Raw genomic sequence first — 21453 nt, forward strand, 5'->3', positions numbered from 1 at the left:
GTAGACGTGGGTGGTAAACGTATACGTGTTATAATATGAATCATCTTGACCACCAGATGTCACAATTATTTTTTACAGTTTTGTTAAGGGACCGTTTAATATACGTTTTGAGTGATTTTGAGATATACAATTTTTGTTGAACTGTACTAATAAACCTAAGTTATGAGATACTAGCAGAAATACTATTCCCTCTAGGCAGTTATAACTGCTAGTTCCTGCGGAAGGCTACTGAGCCTACGGCCTTTTCTGGAATTGTCTGACAGTTTCACAACAATGTACTGATACTTTACATTCAATAATGTTTACCACCCACGAGAAAAAGGATTTTATAGAAATTTTAGTTTAAAAATGAGCTATCACCACAGCAATACATCAGTAGATTTATTGAAGTATTTCTTTGTTATACAAAGTTATCAATGCAAGTGTCTTGCTTTTCTGTTGCAACACTCCATGTGATTTTCAATAACGAACAATAAATAATTTCTTTCAAGTTTTTAAATTTGTTTTATATTTGTAACTTAATCCTTTTTTATAGTTTTTTTATTGGGTAAATCTGAAACTTATTTCGAATTGTTTTATTTATTGCTCAGCTATAAAAATACTGCCTACTTACCCAGTTATGATTGGTAGTTGTCGAGTTTTGGACGTATACATTACGAACTCCGTTAAAATAAGATATAAGTTTTATCCGTTTGTGGCTTCGAAAGTTTTTATTCAGTTATGAGGTTATTTTCTAATATGCCATAAAAGACAAGCCATAAACTTTAACTAAATTTCTTGAGACATGAAGTATGAACAGCAAGTAAGAAACAATTTGATTCAAACCAAATTGATTTGTTCACATTTGTAAACATCTTCCATAGGAAAGTGTCATTAACACTATATGTTTTAATGTATGTCGCAGCGATAATACGGGAATTGCGGAAGACACTTGAACCACTTATTGTTTATATACTATATTTTAATACACTACAGAATATTTTAAATTTTCCCCCAGTGTGTCATTAGTTATGAGTATTAGTACATAAAGGACAATGAACAGAATTAACTGGAATTGAATATAAGGGGGAAGGGGTTGATAATCGCTCGAATTTTCTTGATGTTTCTCAAAATGTATTGCTACAAAAAATTAAGTGAAAAGTGTACGTTTCTGTGAAACTGACAATTTGAAAGTGTATATTCTATATCATGATAATGTTACCATTCGCTGCGCTATGTTATTATTATGCAGCTTAACTCTACTATTTTTCAAGAGATAAGGCTTTAGGAATATTATAGAAAATAAATGTGTTAAACGAATCCTTTGTTTTATATATTTTTCTTTGAAAGCACTTGTTTATCAACATTAGTTTTATAATTAAATTTTTCTAACTTTTTAAAGCAAAGTGTTTTTTTTAAATCTCATGATTTATAATTAATCCTTTGCTTACGTTTGCGAATTATATTTATCAATGTGGATTAGTTAAAACGTGCCCCCTTATTTGAAACAAGACCATGAATCCTAATTTATTTTAATGTATAAATTAGAAGTGTTTGTTGTTCATGACGTCCATTACAAGTAAGAGAATTTGCTAGTTGAAACCTTGTATTCAGCTCAGCCAAGGTCATCCAGACCCATTTTCAACTTCCCTTCATTTGATTCGAAGACTGTTTCAGTTTATTCTCCTACGTATCCGCTCTCACCATAATACTATAGCGGTTGTTAACATAGAACTTTTTTTTGGTTTGTTTTGAATTTCGCGCAAAACTACACGAGGGCTATCTGCGCTAGCCGTCCCTAGTTTAGCAGTGTAAGATTAGAAGAAAGGCAGCTAGTCATTACCACCAACTCTTGGGCTACTCTTTTACCAGCGAATAGGGGGATTGGCCGTAAATTATAATGTCCCTACGGCTGAAAGGGCGAGTATGTGTGATGTGACGGAGATTCGAACCCGCGACCCTCGGATTACGAGTCGAGTGCCTTAACCATCTGGCCGATAAACTACTTTTACTGATCGAATAAACACTAATTTTCGTATTTTCATAGTAAAATTACGCCATTGTCGCCGTTTAAATGAAGCTTCTATTAGTCTATTAATTTGTGCAAATTTTCAGAATGTTTTACATCAAATTATTATGTTATATTGAATATTAATATTTATCATTCTAAATAAAAAAAATCAACCTTTATTGATAATTTTATAAAATATTGTGAGCAGTATTAGAAAATATAATGACGATATTGCAGTTTCTTAAAAACTAAGAAATATATAATAATGTACACACACCTATTGGTGTTTGTTGTTTAAATGTGATTTAATGGTCTTTCATCGTCTAACTGCAATATTACGGTATGTAAAAATGTTTTCTCTGATAATTCAAAGTAACTAGATTGTGTCAAATACAATTTGTAAAGTGGTATTTAGTTAACCGGGACGTGTTGGCTAGATTCCGACGATGAAAATGCGAGGCCATTTTGATAGAAGAATTTTTTAAACTTAGAATTGCGAGAAAAAAAACATTCTTAGAAGGAAGTGAGTGGTTAGATTATTTTTTTTAAAGCATGTGTCCAGTATACAAGATGGTCTTTCTACTTGAAGTCTGAAGTGATAAATGGTTTAAGTATATAACACTGTGACTATCTGTGCAACTGGAATTTGAGATGCCATTGTATTGTTTTGCAGTTGTTGCTGAATTTATCGTTTTTGAAACCATTAGTTATGAGAGAAAGACTTAGTCACATGCATAACGGTTTGTTACATAGCTTTTGTTGAAACTACCAGGTTGAAGTCCTCGCTGCAAAGTTAAAATCATGGGTGATAATGTGACATAAACCATTGTTATGGGCCATCAACGGAGCTCTTTTCTGTTTTCATAATTAATTAGATAAACGTATTTATGTAGATAAGAGGGAAACTGAGCTGTAAAGACGGCGTTATGTACTTAGCACCTCCAGCGTTTTGTTTGCTACGTGTCCTAGAAATAGTTTAAGGTTACTTCAACTTATATAGGTCAAAGCACCCAGTTGTCATCGAAAGAGAGGTCCACAAATTACTAAACTGCTAGAGTTCGATCAAGTTCTCAAAAACTGTCATAACAAAATGAGCATACCCATGATTCGAATACTTGTATTACAGAAACGTTGTAAGTACTACTACGCTGCAATTATATTGCCATTCAAGGTTTTACAATTGTTATCAACAATTACGCATAAAATGAAGTTTTACCCTCTGAGGAAAAATCTGGGAGTTTTTGAATGAGTGAAAATCAAACACTTGCGGAATTAAATACTTTTATAATCTTCATAAAATTATAAACTTTCAATACTTTGGATTAAAGCTTCAAACAATCTTTTTGTTGTGGGGGTAGATGGTTGTAGGATTTTGCAATAACTTTTTGGCGTTGTTTCAAATATATGTGTATTTAATGCCAATTTAGGCATGGAAACTATCTTTAGGTGGTTAAGTCTTCTGTAGAAAAGAATTTCTTCGTAGAATGTGGACAAGCTCAGTGGCGTATTTAGGTAATGGTTAGAAGTGGGCTTCATTGAAAATTTTATTCAATGTAAAATTACAATGGAATGTAGGACCAATGAAAAAAAAAAAAATTAGCCCCTGAGCTCACACAAGCTTAAATCTGCCACTGTACAAACTTAACTATAAAAATATTCTAATCTACAATATAAGTTTATTTAATAGGTGAAAAATATGAGGAAACTTATTATCGTTTAGGAATTCATTTTGTTTAGGAAGTTTATTCATTTGTTCTTAATGTCATAGGTGTGTTTAGATAACGTTTAAATTCGTGAGTCAACCGTCTTAATGCGTAGGTCTTAATCCAAACATTTCCTGTGATCTTAAGATTTTACTGACTCATTAAGAGTTTTTAAGATCATTAAATTGCTACGAGCCTAAGAGTAAATACAAAACTGTGGTTCACATGAATTCCGTCTAAATTTGAAACAGACTGTGGTAGTGCTTTCACTTTTGGAGAATTTTTAATAAAGTTTCAATTATTTGTTACTAAACGACATCTGATGTGAAGTTATCTCTGATTTATTTGACATCATCTTGTCTGTAATTTTTTACATGTTTGAAAGACTTGATCATGTGTTAAACATTGCTCGTGCAACACCAAGGTTTCCTATCAATAAAAATATAAAGGTTATGTATAGAATTACCTATACACTGTCTTGGACACTGTTGATGTGTGGTATGTTTTTACCTCAAGAAAACAACGGAAAACCTCATGATGTGACACCCTTTTTAATTAAATGATAAACGAGCAAATCACAGTTTACCTATGAAGCCAGACAGGAAATAACAATTATATTGAAAATACTTGCTTACAAGATTTCAACACAGCAACATGGGATAATTCGGTTCCAAAAGAAATGCAAATCACGCATTTTAAATAAACTATATTAAATGCATGATGGTTACGTGCTTTAGTATAAGACATTTAAGGATATCTATATATTAAATCTTGAGACTATTAATAGACGGTTTCGCATTGTAGAAAATGTACTTTAATAATTTCCATAAGCTAGAATTATTTATTTAGAAGAAAAGGTCCAAACTTATTTCATTTACTTTTGGTTGGAATGACCTATCAGAATCATTGTTTTGAGCACCTGATCAAGACAAAAGCAAGTTTTCTGAAGCTGGATCTAATAAAGACAAACTCAACTTGAGAGGACTGAAGACAATCTTTATAAAGGCAAACAATGAACTAACAATTCCTCTGATAATCGTAAAAGGACAGAAATATTTCTTTAATTCTTTCTTTGATATATAAAATATAATTACACTGTTTTAGGCTACACTATTTTAGGTCTCGCGCACAAAGAGAAATTACGAGAAAGGAAATAATTTCACATCAGTGCCTGTGATGTTTGGTGTTTTAAAAACGGGGTTGATAAGAATATAATCATGTTGTTGATCGACACTAGCTTTTCAAGGTAGGCAACTTTTTAACACTTGTAAAGTATAATAACTGACTCTTCCTCCCTGAATAAATTAAAAAAAAAAGGAGAAACAGAGGATTCTGGTTTCTACTGATAGCATCTAGAACATTATTAAAGCAAAGTCACAACATGCAAAAAACTGAATGCTTCATTATATTATACCGTTTGTGAGATTAAAAGTTTTTCGTAGTCGTTTACATAACATAAACCAAATTTTTAAAAACTTAAAAACCATTTTCATTTTCAACAAACAAGTGTTTGTTTTTTTTGGCGTGCGAAATTTTCTAGTAAATTACTTTTTGAGGATATGACGAAATATAATTTAGACATAAATTTTTTCTTAATATTAACCTAAATAAATAAATGTATGTAGGTTGGAATTGTTTGTTAATAACACTGCACAACAAAGTTTTTACTTCTTGAACACTGTTGGGTGTTCCTTATAGATTTTTGGGTGCTGCTCACGAAATTTACATCCAAATTTGCTCATCACGTGTTATTTCATCGAAATCTTCAGTTTCACCAGGACATTGCTACAATGGAAAAAAGATATCAGGGCCATTGGAATCCGTCAATGCTTGCTGACTACTGTTGGACATTGAATACAAACGGAAATCAGGAGCAAAACACTTGTAATTATATTGAACTTAATAGCGTAATAGAAACATAACGCAATTAAATATGTTATTGCCGGTAAACAATTAACTGTCTATTTCTCAGAGTTCCTACGTGATGAAGCAAAACCAAAACTATATTTGTGCATACCCACCAGGTATCTGTCACAATCAGCAAAAACTTTTCAAAAACAAATGTTGTGCAGAGTAACTTAGTTTTATATACCATTATGATTCATTGGTGTTTAAATCGTATGTAACTTGCAACGGTAACTTTAGATCACAAGAAATTTTCTCCTTGCATTATACAATTATATCCACAATTGGATCTACAGTTTTCAAAAGATCGATAGACTTGTTACAGATTGTGACGAAATATGTGTTGTATAAGTTTATATTTTAAATATGAACAGATTTAAGTTTATCACATCACAAATTCCTATCGAAATGCCAAAAAATTACAAGTATTAATATAACATGCGGGGATTTTAACATTTACCAGAATCCATATTTATTTTTATAAACTCTCCTGCTTCACTCCTCCCATGTCGTGCTCTTTTCTTGTAACTTTCAGTCTCATGGCCAAACGGACATAAATAGGACAACTCGTGCTCAGGACATTGACTTAACCTAAAATTGAAGTTACAATGATGAGTGTAAGAACCTGAAATAATGTTAGTTTATTTTATAGAAACCCACATTGGTGTGTGACAGAATAGACTGTGGCAAATTTAGTGTAATGTGTAACGCGTTTCAGTAAAATGTGTGCGTATTATATGTTTCATATAATAGTAATCAGTTTGGTAGAAATTCTTTTAAAGTTAGCGATTAGCAAAATATTTATATGCAGAAGACCCATTCCGTCCATGATTTTCCGAACTGCAAAACATAAATGGATATTGCACATATCGCAATATGTCTTACGAAAACGTTTGGCAGGCGCTGCCATTATGGGAGTGTTATCGCGAAGTGAACAGTTACTTATTTGATATGAGTATGTTTTAAAGCTTCTGTTGTTGTTAAACTCAAAGTTGCACAAGGGGCTATCTATGTTGTGTATCTACCAGGATTATATACACTTGATTTTAGCGTTACGAAACCTTGTACTCACCGCTGAGTCACTAGGTTTCGATATACATAAAGACTGATATGAAACGTGTTTAAACTCGCATAAAGTGTGGTTTTCAGTTGTATAAAAACGATTTCTCGACACGTATAAAAAATTATCAGCAATAACAGCAGAGAGTCCGACGAGGAAAATTAACAGAACTTCTTATAATTAACTATTTGAGCAAAATATGAATTTTGCACGAAAGTAAACAGTTTGCCCATACCTTTGAAACAAACACATTTATTCACACAAAAAAGAAAATTCAAAATGCATAGCCACGTGTGATAACAGACCGTTAGGGTTGTCGTCGTCGTTTTCGTTTTTGCAATATAGATTATCTCAGTACTAAATGCTGAATGAAATCTAAAAGGTCTTTTCTTTGCAAAAACTGGGAGTGAACAGAAAAAAAAAAAAACAAACTTGGATATTAAACACGAAGTTGATCTTTTTATTTTCAGTGTATACTGTCAACTTTTGACCTCCGTTTCCTGACAATATTGGTCAACAATCAGATTACGTCATACTTTGGCCAACAAAGATACACCAGTTCTAACTTGAATCAAAATAACATAATGTTTGGAAACAACATAGGATCTTTTGGTGCATCTTGGCTGCTCTATCCTCTAAACTAAAACTATTACTAAATAAATAAAAATCTTAAAGCCAACCATTATCAGTTATGTACTAATTAAACTTTCTTTCAAAATTATGAAAATTATCTGCCTCTACAGTATCTGAAGGCAACTTATTTGAAAGGCTAACCACCCTGTTGGAAAACAAAGTAAAAACTGTCTTAACTGAAACCTGTCGAAGTGGACTCCTGTACGTGGTGAGAGGATCTTCCAGAGAAGGTTCTGTACTTTCAGTTTTCCTCCTCTGAGACCTGAACATCCACCCATGTGTTTGTGGTACGTGGTGATGTGGGAAGGGAAGGAGAGGACCTTGGTGTTTGAGTGGTCCAACCTCTATATGCTACTTTGGCCTTGAATTCCTGTAAACAGACAGCCTTGGGGTGGTTCATCTTGGGGCATTCGGCTGGTTCTATTGGGCCAGGGTCAACTGAGTTACCAATATTCTACATTCACAATGGGTGTTGTCAACATTGTCTGCTGGTGTTTGGGTATAGTGTTCACAAAATCGTGACATTGCTACAGTGTTCTTGTTTAGCATTGTAGTGCATCCCCTTATAGGACACCATGGTGGGTGGGATTAGAGGGCATTGACATTTATTCTATTTTTTATGAATATCCAAATTCTTAAGAAAAAACACAAATAACTGGAAAACGACCATGCATGGACAGCTCTTACACAATAACCATCATAGTCAGATTCTACACTTCAGTTTTTCATTATACATTCATTATCTGAGAAATCCTTAGGGCAGATGTCTCCCTTTGTCATTTAGAATGGATGAGAGGAGCTTGCTTGTTCTTATAAGTCAGTCAGAAAGTTGTATTCTGGAGACATTTTGGTAGAAACATCTATTCCACAACAAATCAAACTCCTGATATCAAAGGTATACCCAATGAGGTCACTCCCAATGTTACTTTGAATTCCTTAACAGGAGTTATTATTGAGAGGGATTTAAAGAACATTCCCAAGTCAGAGATATCTTCCCTGGTTTCTCCAGCCAAAGCATTTCTGCAGTGTGCCATGTCTCCATTTGTAAGGACAGAATAATGCTGCCTAGAAACATTCACATTTCCATCATCACATCCACCTACTACCATCAAGGCAGGTTACTTGAACTGTAAGGTATGGCTATATATTCAAAACTCTCTCTGATTTTACCAGTGCCAGTGGTTTGGTCATTCAAAGGCATCTTGTGGTGGTGGTAAAGATCACAATGCCTATGAGTGCAAACTGGAACTTCTCTGTGTTAACTGTAATGGTTACTACCCCCTCTTACTTTTGTTCTTGTCCTTAGTGGGTCTAGGAGAAAGAGATGCAACTTTTAACGACTGTGAACAATACCTCCTACCCAGGGGTTTGGAATTCCAATTACTGCCTTCCACTCCATTTTGGACATATGCTGCTGCAGTCCATTCCACTGCTAGGAGTGGTAGGGTAGAGAAATCTGAATGTGCCTCTGACAGTCATTCTCCAACCATGTCAAGAGTTTTTTACCCTCATTAAAAAAGTTGATGAGTCAACATTCATTCCTCTCTGTTTCTGTCATTCCTTTCAATGGCTCCTCAGATCCACTACCTTTGGCTATGGCTTCTGGTGCCTGTTTGGGTCTATCTTCTTCTTCAGCCCTGAGATGTAGAATGACTATTTGTTTATGCTCTGTAACTGAAATCTTTATCCACTGATAGAGAATTGCCCACTTGACACAGGGAAGGATCCACAGAGGTCAACAAACCACCTTCTACTAAAGAAAACAACATGGTCAAAAATGAAGGGTTTTCTGTCCAATTCTCCCCCACCTAAATAAAAAATGGCCACTGACACAGTGGAATTGTCAAGGTTTCTATTCTGATTTAGATGACATCAAGGTGCTGATTGATTTTTATCATATTGTGTGTCTTTCCTTACAATAAACATTTTTGAAACTTGCTAATACAGTCATTTTTCAACAGTTTTCTTTATACTAAAAGAACATGTTGTTTGATGGATAAGTGCATGGAGGGATGCTACTGCTGGTTGATTAGCATGTGTCCTCCTTGCTTTTGCCACTTGATACACATTTGGAAGCTATAGCTATCCGTGTTTCCTTGGGTTATACCATCACTATTTGTTTTCTTTACTTGTCTCCTGGATAGACCTATGATCATTCATACCTTGGTGCTCTCATTAAACAGTGCTGTCTCCTTTTTAATTCTACAAGACTTTAATCCTCTCTGGGGTGGTGCTGATATTGTTGGGATGGGTTGTTCCCTAGAGCATGTGCTCTAAGATTACAACCTTCCTGTCTTCAGTACTGGTTCTTATACTTATTTTCATGCACCTGGTCAGGTTGTTACTGCTATGGATCTCTCTATCTGCTCCCCTTCATTTTTTTCTCACTTCTCTTGGAGTGTTGACAGTGACCCACAGGGCAGTGATGACTTTCATATAATTTTAAGGGAGACTGACCATGGTTGATGCTACCTGACCTGCACATCTCGGTGGAAGCTGAACCAGTTCAACTAAACTTCTTTCACTGTTTTTTTTTAACTCGATCCTGCCATAGTCTGTAAGCCATCAGTAGACAACTGCATGGCAGCAGTGACTGATTGTATTGTCCAGGCAGCTCCTCACTCTATTTCTAAAACCTCAGCTGCTTACTTCATAACAAATAATTCTTCTAACATCCCTTTATGTTTTTTGAAAGCTGTAACCAAATTGGCATTATTCTTAATTTCCATGTGTATTAAAGCATTGAAACTAATATAGTAAATATCACTTGCACCCAGATGTTTCTCAATTTCCATCCTCTCGATCATTTCCATATTTGAAGTTAATAAATTTAAAAATGGCATTGTTTCCAGTCAGTTGCTTGACTGACTGGTGAACAGTTCCCAAAATAACCTTTCTTCCTCTTTATTTGACTCTAGCATTTCCAAATCTATATGCCTGAAATTACAATCACTCATAATTATGATTTCATTAACAGCTGAAATTTTGATCTCGTTGTAAAGTTACTCACCAATTTCAGCAGTATCATCTGGTGGTCTTAAGAAATTTCCACTAATAGAAACCCAAGGTGATTCAATCTTCTCGGTGTTATCCTTGATATCCTTAACTTTAATAGGATGTAACTCACATTTTACATATAAAGCCAATCCTTCTCCCTTTCTTCAGTACTCTGTCTATTAAATAACCTGTAACCCAGTATTTCAAATACATTTCTGTCATCAAAATTATCTGTTTAACGTTATCACTATTATATCAAAATTCTCCATTCCTACCAGTACTTTAAAGTTATCTATACTATTTCTTGTATAACTAATATTACAATAGTAACATTTAAACCTGTACTTAGAACTACTTGTATACCAATTTCCTATGCTAAATGTTTCTCTGCCCCTTACGCTTTTTTATATTTAGTTTATGTTGGACTTAGTCCTAGTTTGAAACTTCCCTTACAGTTGAGTTATTAGCCCTAGCAAACAAACTATTCTTTATCCTATTTAAATACAAACCATACATTCCAGAAAGCTCCCTTTTATCATTGACCCTATCCTACAAGTCTAACCAGTCAATCTGCTTATCCTTAAATACTAATCTAAGCCTAGTATATAGCCCTAATGACCTACTTATAATTTCACTCCCACAGTTAATTCTTGGCAGTATCCCTGACAAAATTAAGGCCTTTCCCTTTATATGTCATTATCAACCCTTTTGTACTTATTAATTGGCTTCTCTGATCTACCTTTTACGAACAATATTAGTCTCTACATGCATAACAAAACTTCATCTCTGTTAGTCTCCTTTATTATATCTCCTGCTTTGTCAGTTACATCCTTCATCTGTGTTCTTGGGTAGTATAACCTAATTCTTTTCACCCATGTTTACCCCACAGACTATCTTATCCACATGTTTTATCAAAGAATCAGATATAACTAATAACCTCAATAAATTTATCATCCATATCATTCTCTGGCACTTTTGTTTTTCTTCTTACAAATAGTTCCTCATCTTCTGAAGCTAAGGGCTGCAATCTGCTGCTCCATAGAATAAGTTCATTGCAGTTAAATCCACTATTTCTAGCCCTAATAGTATTCTTTCTAACTTCCCAAAAGTCACTGTTTTGCAGGTGAAATTCCTTATATTTAAAAGTTTGATCTACTCTTTCAGTCTTGCTGCCTTTCCTACAGTCTAAACTTTTCTTACTTCTACATTAATTTGGTTAGCCTCCAATTTCTACCTACCTACCTACAAACTCTGCATGCAAAGTGCACATCTTCACTACTAGCTTTCTTAAAAGTACATCCCACTCTTGAGTTTCCAAATAAAATCTACTTATTGCACCCATTATACTTAAAAACTGTGAATGCTTAATTCATATGCTAGTCTTAACAACTGTTTTATTCTTATTGCCTGGAAATAAATACTCAATACCAAATACCAGTAGCCTATTGTAAACACTGTACCATTAAACTTAATGTTTGGGCAGAAGACATCATCTAACAAAAGGAAAAAGGGCTAAGGTGGTTAAAACAAGATAATGTTAGATTCACTATAAAAGTGTGGAAAGTAAATAATCAATAATTAACAAAACAGTGAAAAATTGGTAAAAGTATTCCTCACCCCTAAGTGTTAATGCATTGTTTCACTGAGGAGTCCCTCATTGAATTTATCTATAAGGATATCCTTTCGTTTTTTTTAAGCCATTGCCAGGTATGCCTTCCCATACAACTAGCACAAGTCACCCACATAGTCACCTTTCAGTGGTGCCTCTCTGTTGAGTCTCAAGCTTTAGTTAATGAGATGTAAGTCATCCATGATGGTTTCTTTAACTGCACTTAATCCAGATGGTTAGTGGCATCAAGGGCTGGGCTGTTGAAGCTTAAGACCAGATATTGGATTGTCCTTCTCAAAGTAAATCTATTTCAGGCTCTTGCCTAATTGAAACAGCTTAAAAATCAGTCCAAATTTTTCTTTGAAAACCCTATGAAGATCAGAGATATAATTTGTTTCATTTCATATACAGGACCTTGTCATTTGAGAAAGATCCTTTCCTTTCAACTTAACCCTGTTAAAAACCAGGAGGATGTGTTGCTAATCTCCTCAGCTTAGTGTGGAAACTATTTACTACCACTCTACCATCCAAATGGGGGATTACTTGATAGTTCATGGTGCAAGATGGTGATCTGCCAGTGCTTACTTATTTTATAGCTCTACTTTGTTCCAGTTGTCAGTGGACTTCCTTTGAGTCAATGGGTATTTTATCCATCCCTGTTCATACCTTGTCCATGGGTCATGGCCTCCACCAATGCATGTCCATTGCCTCAAATATTGAAAAGTTTGACTGGTGGAATGGGTCTTGTCCTTAATGCTGTTGGATTAGGAGCTCAATATAAACATCCCCAGGTAATCCCGAGACATCTCCCTGTTCTGGTAGTTCTTGGTTGTTTATGCTTTTCTGTAACTCGGCTCAATTATCAGGGACATTGTCTGGGTGCACCAGATACTTGTCGGTCATTCTGAGTCTGTGGTTGAATAATGAGACTCTTCCTCAACTAAATGCCCTTCTCACTCAGCCAACTCTGTCCATGGATGAACTTGCTCTCTGGCCTTTGAATACTTGCATTCACAGAAAGTTATTCTTGTGGTGGAATCTTTAGTTTTAAATTTTTATGGCAAAAAGGGTAGTGTTAGGGTGTGTGTACATTCAATATTTTGTTTCAACAGAGAATCTCTCAATAAAACCTGGTCACAGCACCAACTTCTCTAGTTACTTGGGGTATTTTCTGTTAAAAACTAATTTTCCAACAGGTGTCAGACATCTGTAATAATAGCAGAATCTAACTCAAAAAATTACAAGACTTCTTGTGATTAAAGGTATCTCTGCTGAGTCTTCATTTTAAGTGAAAGTAGACAGCCAGACAATTTTTTTTAGTGAAACAAGCATATTTTATTCACAAGAAAAAGCTTACTCAAAATGCATGCTTACATACAATGACAGTCTTTACTTTGAATTATACAATACTTAGTTTGAAGTCTTTCTTCTTGCAAGATAGATTATCTTAATATGAAACAGTGATTGATATCTAAAAGATATTCTACCTGAAATAATACGTATTGTTTCTTCTTTTTAATTCTTATGTAAAAATTGTGAGAAAAATACATGTTCAATTATGAAAAGCATTAATTTTAAAAGAAGAAATAATTAAAGTTGTATTACTGAGAGACTTAGTAAATGGTGTTGATTAGCATATTTGTCTATATGTATATATAATTATCAGTAAAATTTGCAGAAGTTGTTAAAACCAATTATTAATATAGAGAGGAGGTAAATTGTTTTGATATTTGATATTACAAAGAAAGAATAGTTACTGATTGTAGATAGGTATTAATATCATAAAATAATGTATGGTGAAGTTGCATTTGGTACAAAAAAAATCAAAAATAAAAGTGCCATTTTTCACAGACAAAATTATAGGAAGATGTAGATTACAACAACAGTATAAAAGTGGCAATTATGTTAGGGCTCATTTAACAAAATTTCAATTAATGTTTATTTATGTATCAAAAAATGTATGTATGTATCAAAAGATATTTCTTTAGCAACAGCTAGATGGCACATCCAACATTTAACTTCAAATAATTTACTAACCAAGTTGAAAGGGTTATAAAATTGCCTTGAAGAATGTGAATTAGAAAATGGTAATACAGGATGCATATAAAGTATTTTTGTTTATACTATGAGAAATGATTTATATACAAAGATAAAGATAATTAAGAAAGTGAATTAGTGATGTTCCCACGACAACCATGTGACTGTAGTGAAATAACATGAAATGGCTAGCAATTTTCTTAATGATAGTCTTTTATTCACCTAAAAATTTTACCATTTCATTAATAAAAAAAAGAGCCATGAGAATATTTTATAAACATAATTTCAAATTAATTGCTCTGAAACAGGAAAATTCTGTCTTTAGAAAGCAAACTCTTATTGGAAGTACAAATTAAGATTTATTTATTAAACCTTGTTAATAAGATGTGTTAAAAACTAGTAATGGTATATTATTTGGATGTGTTGTGTTACAGAAAGTTTGTTTTTAAATAGATGTAAGATATCTTTGGCATTAGTAGTAATTTCATTAAGTTAGTTTAGAACTTGAAATGAGGTATTCTATATTTAGTTTGTTTGTTATTAAGTGCAAAGCTACACAATGGGCTGTATGTGCAGTGATCAACACAGCAACAGATACTGAATTTTTAGCATCATATGCTCATATGCCATTGGGGAACAGTATTGTATGTAGACATAATAAATCAATATTTTTAAGTAATGTAAAATTTGAATTTTATTTAGGATTCACACCTATGAAAATTTTAAACAAATATATTTTTTTTCCAAACAAAAGTGCTATTATTAGAAATACTTCTGAAACTAACTTGTATAGAAGTAATTAATTCTGCACATTTAGCCTTAAAAAAACCTATTAACTACAATAAAAACTACATTTTGGGACTATATTTTATCAATTTTGTTTCAAAACTTTCAGAAAATTTTTTCTTCAATAAACAAGCTTCCAAGATAGTAAGTTCTTGTCATTTGTAAAATAAGCAGTAGTCAAGGACCAATAATGGAAATTGTAACATCAGTATGGATTTTGCATGATTTTGGATCAAAACAGTTGAATAATTGCTCTTGATTAAGGCTGAGTTAAACTGGATTGTTTAAGTTGAATTTTGTATTGCCTCATTGATATATGAAATAAATTTCATATTAGGGGCAATGTGGTTGTGGAAGTCACACCTATATAATTTCAGTTATCTTAACTGTGTGAAATACATTATGCACTTAACAAAAAAGAATCAAACTTTTGTAACAAAACATTAGTGCAAAGACAGGGAACTAGATGACTCTTTCATGTATCAAAATTAGTTTGCTAGTCTGCACTGATATTTTGTTTCAAATGTTTTTGAATTTTATATTTTTAAAGTCTACTAATGTGAGTAGTATTTATTTAAAATTTTGCAAAATGCTAGATTGTTGATTCTAAAACACCTAAACAACTAAAAAGTTGTTTATATTTTGATAGGATGATCATGAAAAGGTCCTCATGGTCGATTTTCAAACAACAAAGAAACGATTTCTTCTTGAACTTCGAATGAATCAACTTTTACTCCCATCTCATTATTTTGAGAAACATCACAAAAATGGATTTTATGTATTAGAAAAACCAATGAAAGAGGTAAGAAAGCTGGATTTTTTTCATAATCTGATTTTTTAAGTTTAACAAACTTTTTCTTCATGTAAGCATATAAATTACTTTATTTACTATGTATGTATATATGTATGGGAAAACCACCATATTAGTGCAACCAACAGTGTATTAATGAATGTTATGTAATAAGGGTATGAAGGAGTATTGTATCCATCTTAAGAAATTTGATGACATTATATAATAAATACTTGCAGGTTTCAGAACTATTGGTTTGATTTACAACTGCTAAAATGATACTCTTCTGATGCTTCCATAAAAACATTTCAAGCATGCTCTGAAGACTAAAACATAATGTTAAGTTCTATGCATTATTCTTTAATTAGTTTGTTTCATACATAACATGAAAAGAATAGCTATATGACTTCAAGTCATTAAAGAAATGAGGTAATTGTTGTATTGTGTTCTGTAGCAGAAGTCATATTTGTAAATAACAAGAAAGAAATATAAATTAAGATAAATATCCTTATGATTTCATGTTCACCTTCTGTATTTGCATTGCAAATGTATTTTTTCCAGTATCAAGATCTACATTTTATTGATTTAGAATGCATGTAACATTTCAGTAACTGCTTGTATTATTAATGTTGAGTTTTAAGATTCAGTGAAAGTGCTAGTGTTTTTTTGTACAGCTTAAAAATAATGCTTTCATGGTTCTGTTAAAACTGTGCAAATTAAATGTAGAAAACGTGTAAGAAATAATTGAAAAAGTAGTTGTAATTGAGTTCAGGGGAAGTTTCCTTATTGATTTAATGTTAATTATGTTTTAATTAGTGAATTTATTTGTTTTTACACATTCAGCTAAGTTTAACTTTTATCTCTTTTATCTTAACTAGACAGTATGTTTTGTATATTTAATAAGTGAAACATGTTTACAGAAGCAAACACATTGCCATTATCATGGTAATTTAAAAGGAAATTACAAGTCGTGGGCTGCAGTTAGTACATGTCATGGAATAAGGTAAGATAATTCTTTTGTTAATGGGTTAATCAGTTAGTAAAGTCTAATCAGTGTTTATAAGTACATGTAGCAAATCTTAAATTATTTCTTGGTTAAACAGGAAATTAGGATATCAAAAAGGATATATGAGAAAAGATTGGCTGAAAATGTACAAGTTAACAGTAAGGATTTCTTTTAATACATTAAGAGTTAATATAATGTTGGAATAGGAGTAGGACTCATTGAGAGGTGATAAAGGAAGGCTAGTATCTGATGATTATGCAATGGCCGAGTTATTAAATTTTGCTCTTTTAGTTGGTTTTTACTAACATAGATTTAAGCAGCATACACATTTTGAACAGTTGATAAATGGAAATGAGATCAAACAAGATGAAAGCATTAATTCTGAGCTGGTTAAGGAGAAATTGTGAAGCGTAGAAAACAATGACTTCTGGGCCAGACAATATTTTCCCAAGGGTACAGAAGGAAGTTCAAAATTGGACATGTGAGCTACTTTTTAGTACTTTCTTTTTAGCAGTCCTTCAATAGTGGGCAGGTACTAGAGGATTGGAAGTTAGCTAACATAACTCCTCTTTACAAGGAAGGTGGTAAAAATTATCCCAATAATTATAGATCCATTGGTCTTAATATCATTTCAAAGAGTTTTGGAAAGTCTGTTAAATGGTACATTGCAAAGCCACTTAATAAAGTTTATAATTTTATTGGATAGTCAACATCAGGGTAACAGCTTAGAGTTGGTCTATCTGGATTTTCAAAAAGCATTTGACAAGGTGCCACATAAAGGGTTTGTAAAAACAAAATTGTCTGTATATGTGTGGGAAATAAATTGGTAAATTAAACAGAAGAGTGGGTGGATGGAAGAAAGCAGAGTCATTATAAATGGAACTCAGTCAAACTGGATTAATATTTCAAGTGATGTACCTCAGGACTTAAATGTAGGACCATTGTTCTTTTTGATTTATTAATAACATGGATAAAGGAATGGTCAATAAATTACTGAAATTTGCTGATATTAAGGTCTTAGGTGTTGCTGCCTATGAAGAGGATGCTGCTGGTTTACAAAAGGATTTAGATCATATAGTGAACTCATGAAATAAATAGCAGATGGGTTTTAATTATAATAAATGCAAAATAATGCATGTGGGTTATTCTAGTTTGAAATTATAAGTGTAATTTCAATGGATATAGCTCTAACAGTGTCATGAAAGAAAGGGATCTTGGTGTAATAGTTGATCAGTCTCTTAAGCCATCCAAGTAGTGTGCTGTTGCTAGTGGTAAGATGTATAGGATTTTTGGTTGTGTCTATAGAAATACTGAATACCAATCCAAAGAGGTTATTATTTTGTTGTGTAGGTTACTTGGGTTCCTTACTTCAGGAAGGGCATGGAATTGTTGGAAATTATACAGAGGAGGGTTATTGGAATAGTGCGTGGAATGGAGGAGTTGTCATATGAAGAAAAACTGAATCTATCAAATTGTTTTATTTTGAAAAAGAAGAGGCAGGGAGATCTCATTGAAGTGTTTAAGATTCTAAAGGGAATTGGTAGTGTTGATGCATCATCTTTTTTCATAGTTAACAGTGAGAATAATGGTAGAATGGGAACACAAGTATGTTTTGGCAGAGTGGGAGTCATCTTCAGCAAAGGCAGTTTTTGTTTTCTAACAGGGTGTTGGCCTTTTGAATGGGCTGCTTTCAAATGTAGAGGTAGTAAGTTTAAGTGAGCTTAAGAAAAAACTTGATTAGTTTTTGGAATGATAAGGGCTGGTTTCAAGTTTTTTTTGTTTTTTTTTCTAATTCAGTTTAGAGTGTAGAACAGTCAAGATGGACCAGTAGGTTCCAAAATGTTAAGACCATAGAAAAATACATTATTTGTCAAGTCATGAAAGTTGTACAAAATCAGCTGTAAGTGATTCAATAACATTTTTTGTTTGACTTAAGGTGGCATCATAAGAATATTAGCTGTTTCAATATTATTCTCTACTGAGTAATGACATCACAATTAATCTGAAAGAGATCTTGGAAAAAATCCACATTTGGCCATGAAAAGGCTATGAATTTTGTAGGTATCTGAATTGTATGAGCTTTGTGAAGATAATGTACGTTTATAAACAGTTTTATGTAGAAATGTTTGAGATTAAATGAACAGTCTTAAGACATAAAAGATTGATAGAGAAAAATTGAGGTCCTGCAAATATATCTGAAAATTTGTCTGTATTAACAGATGTGTTTATTGACTTCTTACTTCTTAATTACTTGTGCACTTACTCTAAACTTTGGGTTTGTTTCTTGTTTACAATTTGTAAGGAAGATGATACATTAAAATCAGAACTGTAGAAGTTTTTGAATAATTTATTTTGTAATGGGTTTTGTCTTTGCACATAAATATTCATTTGAAATAAGGGCTTAGTAAGGTCCAGGCTGTGGAGTTGAGGTTCTGTGCTTCTTTTTATTTTTGTTCTATTATCATGAAAAAAAGTTGCATTTTAAAAGTAATTGTTAAATTCTACTTATTTTATTTGATAAGATTACCTTTGAATAGCTTCTTGTGAAATTTAACAAACAATTGAAATTGGTGGCTTTCATTTGTGTGTGTGTGTGTGTGTGAAAATAATGGGAATTGGTAAAATATAAGATATACTAATTCAGTTTATATAACTTGTATTTGAAATTGTGTAACATAGTCTTAAAGAGGTTGGTGTTGCATTGAAGTTATTTCAGTGCTTTAGGATGATTTTTGTATTATTGTATTGCTTATAACATTTAGATGAACTGAAATATTATACACTTCAGTAATAGCAGATGAATAAGTATTTATTCTTATACAAATTAGAACTAGCCACTATAACAAAAAATATGAAAATATTTATCACTAGATGTTTGAAAGGTTACCAGCATGAGAAAAATAACAGCTTCTCTCATGGTAAAGTACTGTTTTGAACCTTGGAACAAAGGATTATAAGTATCCTACATTTGTACACATATTACTTATTTTAAAACACATTTCTTGGATATCTATCATCACTTTAATCATTGTTATATCAAAAACAAATTGCCAAGCTTAAAAACTTGAAAAATGTGACTGTATGAAAGATATATAAGGCACAAATATTTCCTTATTTAAAAAATAGAAAAGGCTACTTGTACAAAGCATTTTTTGTATCATTTATTTACTGAGGAAAAAGGTTTAACTGGTAAAACATTTTGATTAGTTTTGTTTCTTATTTATCTGTTTTCAGTGGTGTTGTTCATGATGGAAAAGATCTGTATTATTTACATCCAGAAAGCAATGCAGTCAACAGTAGTCATCTTATTTTAAATGATTCCCATAGAAAGTTTAACAACTTTAAATGTGGTAAGTGATTTCTAAGTTTATCTTTTTTGTGGTACATGTAAATTTTTTTTATTCAAACTGTATAAAAAGGTTGATGATAATTATGTTTAACAAACAATTCATTAGTTTTTTGTCCTTTGGTAAGTCAATTTTTGATTTTATCTTTTCTTGTAATTTTAAAGATGTTAAAGGTTTACCCAACTTTACCTTTAATATGAAGATTATTTAATATTTAATTTAAGCTTTTGTTTTTTATGTTTGTAATCCAGTTTTTTGATAAATTTATTAAGACACACTGGCAATATTTATGTAACAAAATCATAAGGTTCAGATATTGTTTGTTTAACTTTTTGGCTGTAAATATATGAAGGGTTTGCTGAGCATTATATGTTGAAATACATTATTTTTTCACTGTGATGTTTCATTACATTGTTAAGTCTCATTTCTTTGTTAGTTAAGTGTTTCATTGTTTAAAAGTTGAAGTTTTTGTCGATTGCATTATAGATTTTCACTCCTTGGCTTTTGTTACTGTATCAAAAGGTGCTTTGTTGTCGCAGTGTAAACGTAAAAAAGTAATGGTTGTTATTGACAGAAAATTCTGGTCCCATTGTATTCTCTCTCTCTCTGTCTATGACAACATGAAAAAAGAGTACTAAAGAAGGGAATTTATAAGTCTCACTATATTGTTTGTTATGCTGATAGCCTCAATTCTGGTTTTTGAGTAAAACTTTATTTTATTTGTGTAATTTTATTTCTTTTCATGTGTTTATCAAGCGAACCATATTTTGTAATTCGTGGTATTTTTTTATCGTTCATTTTTCTTTGGAAAAAAAAAAAATCATGGTCATTAATACCATATCAAACAATGACAAGTTGTTATATTCCAGAACAAAATTTTGTTTTTTAAGTTAGCTGTTGGAAAAATTGAGAAAAATACACATGAAATTACAGGTGCCAAAGTATGTACTGATTGCATTTATGAACAAGACTTAATATTGCATGAAGTAAATAGTCACATTATAGGTATGTTGTATTGGTGACAGTAAATAACCAATTAATACAATGTATTTTTTTTTTAGAATGTCAGCAAATGAATATGTATTTGAAAGTTGATTAACAAAATATTATATATATATATATATATATAATTTTAAGTTTATCAAAAGTGGAGTTGGTCAAATAATACAAATCTGTGGCATTAATATGGGGAACTTGGTAAGAAAGAGGTGGAATAATAAATGAATTATGTTCCACTTGACTTGTTCCCATCTTGAAACAGTAATATCAACACTTCTTATGTCAACAGACTTTACAGGTTTCTAACACTATTGACATAAACAGATAGCAGTATTTTGCTTTTTGTATATTTTGAATTTATGTTAAATAAATATTTTAGGAAATATGCTGTTGAGTGCCTGGATGTAAATTATTAACTTTGTTCATAAATGCACATTTTAAAGTAGATTCCATATGTATGAATTGCTCAACTAGCATGCTACATAATTGTTTTATAATACTAGTTATTATTTTCAAAGTTTATTTGGATGTTTATGTAATGGACTTAAGCACTACTAGTGTTTTCCATTATTCTCATGGTTTAACTTTGTA

General features: G+C 32.1%; 1 protein-coding gene across 1 annotated transcript in view; it reads left to right on the forward strand.

The window, feature by feature from the left end:
* The window catches only part of LOC143255661 (disintegrin and metalloproteinase domain-containing protein 12-like), a 95637-nt gene that overhangs the window by 34530 nt on the left and 39654 nt on the right, over positions 1-21453 (forward strand). Inside the window, exons 3-5 of the mRNA XM_076511688.1 lie at positions 15370-15522; positions 16431-16513; positions 19751-19866. Of these exons, the coding sequence (XP_076367803.1) occupies positions 15370-15522; positions 16431-16513; positions 19751-19866 (352 nt within the window). The remainder of the gene's footprint in view (positions 1-15369; positions 15523-16430; positions 16514-19750; positions 19867-21453) is intronic.

The sequence above is a fragment of the Tachypleus tridentatus genome, chromosome 7, assembly GCF_004210375.1.
Source record: "Tachypleus tridentatus isolate NWPU-2018 chromosome 7, ASM421037v1, whole genome shotgun sequence".
Classification (NCBI taxonomy): domain Eukaryota; kingdom Metazoa; phylum Arthropoda; class Merostomata; order Xiphosura; family Limulidae; genus Tachypleus; species Tachypleus tridentatus.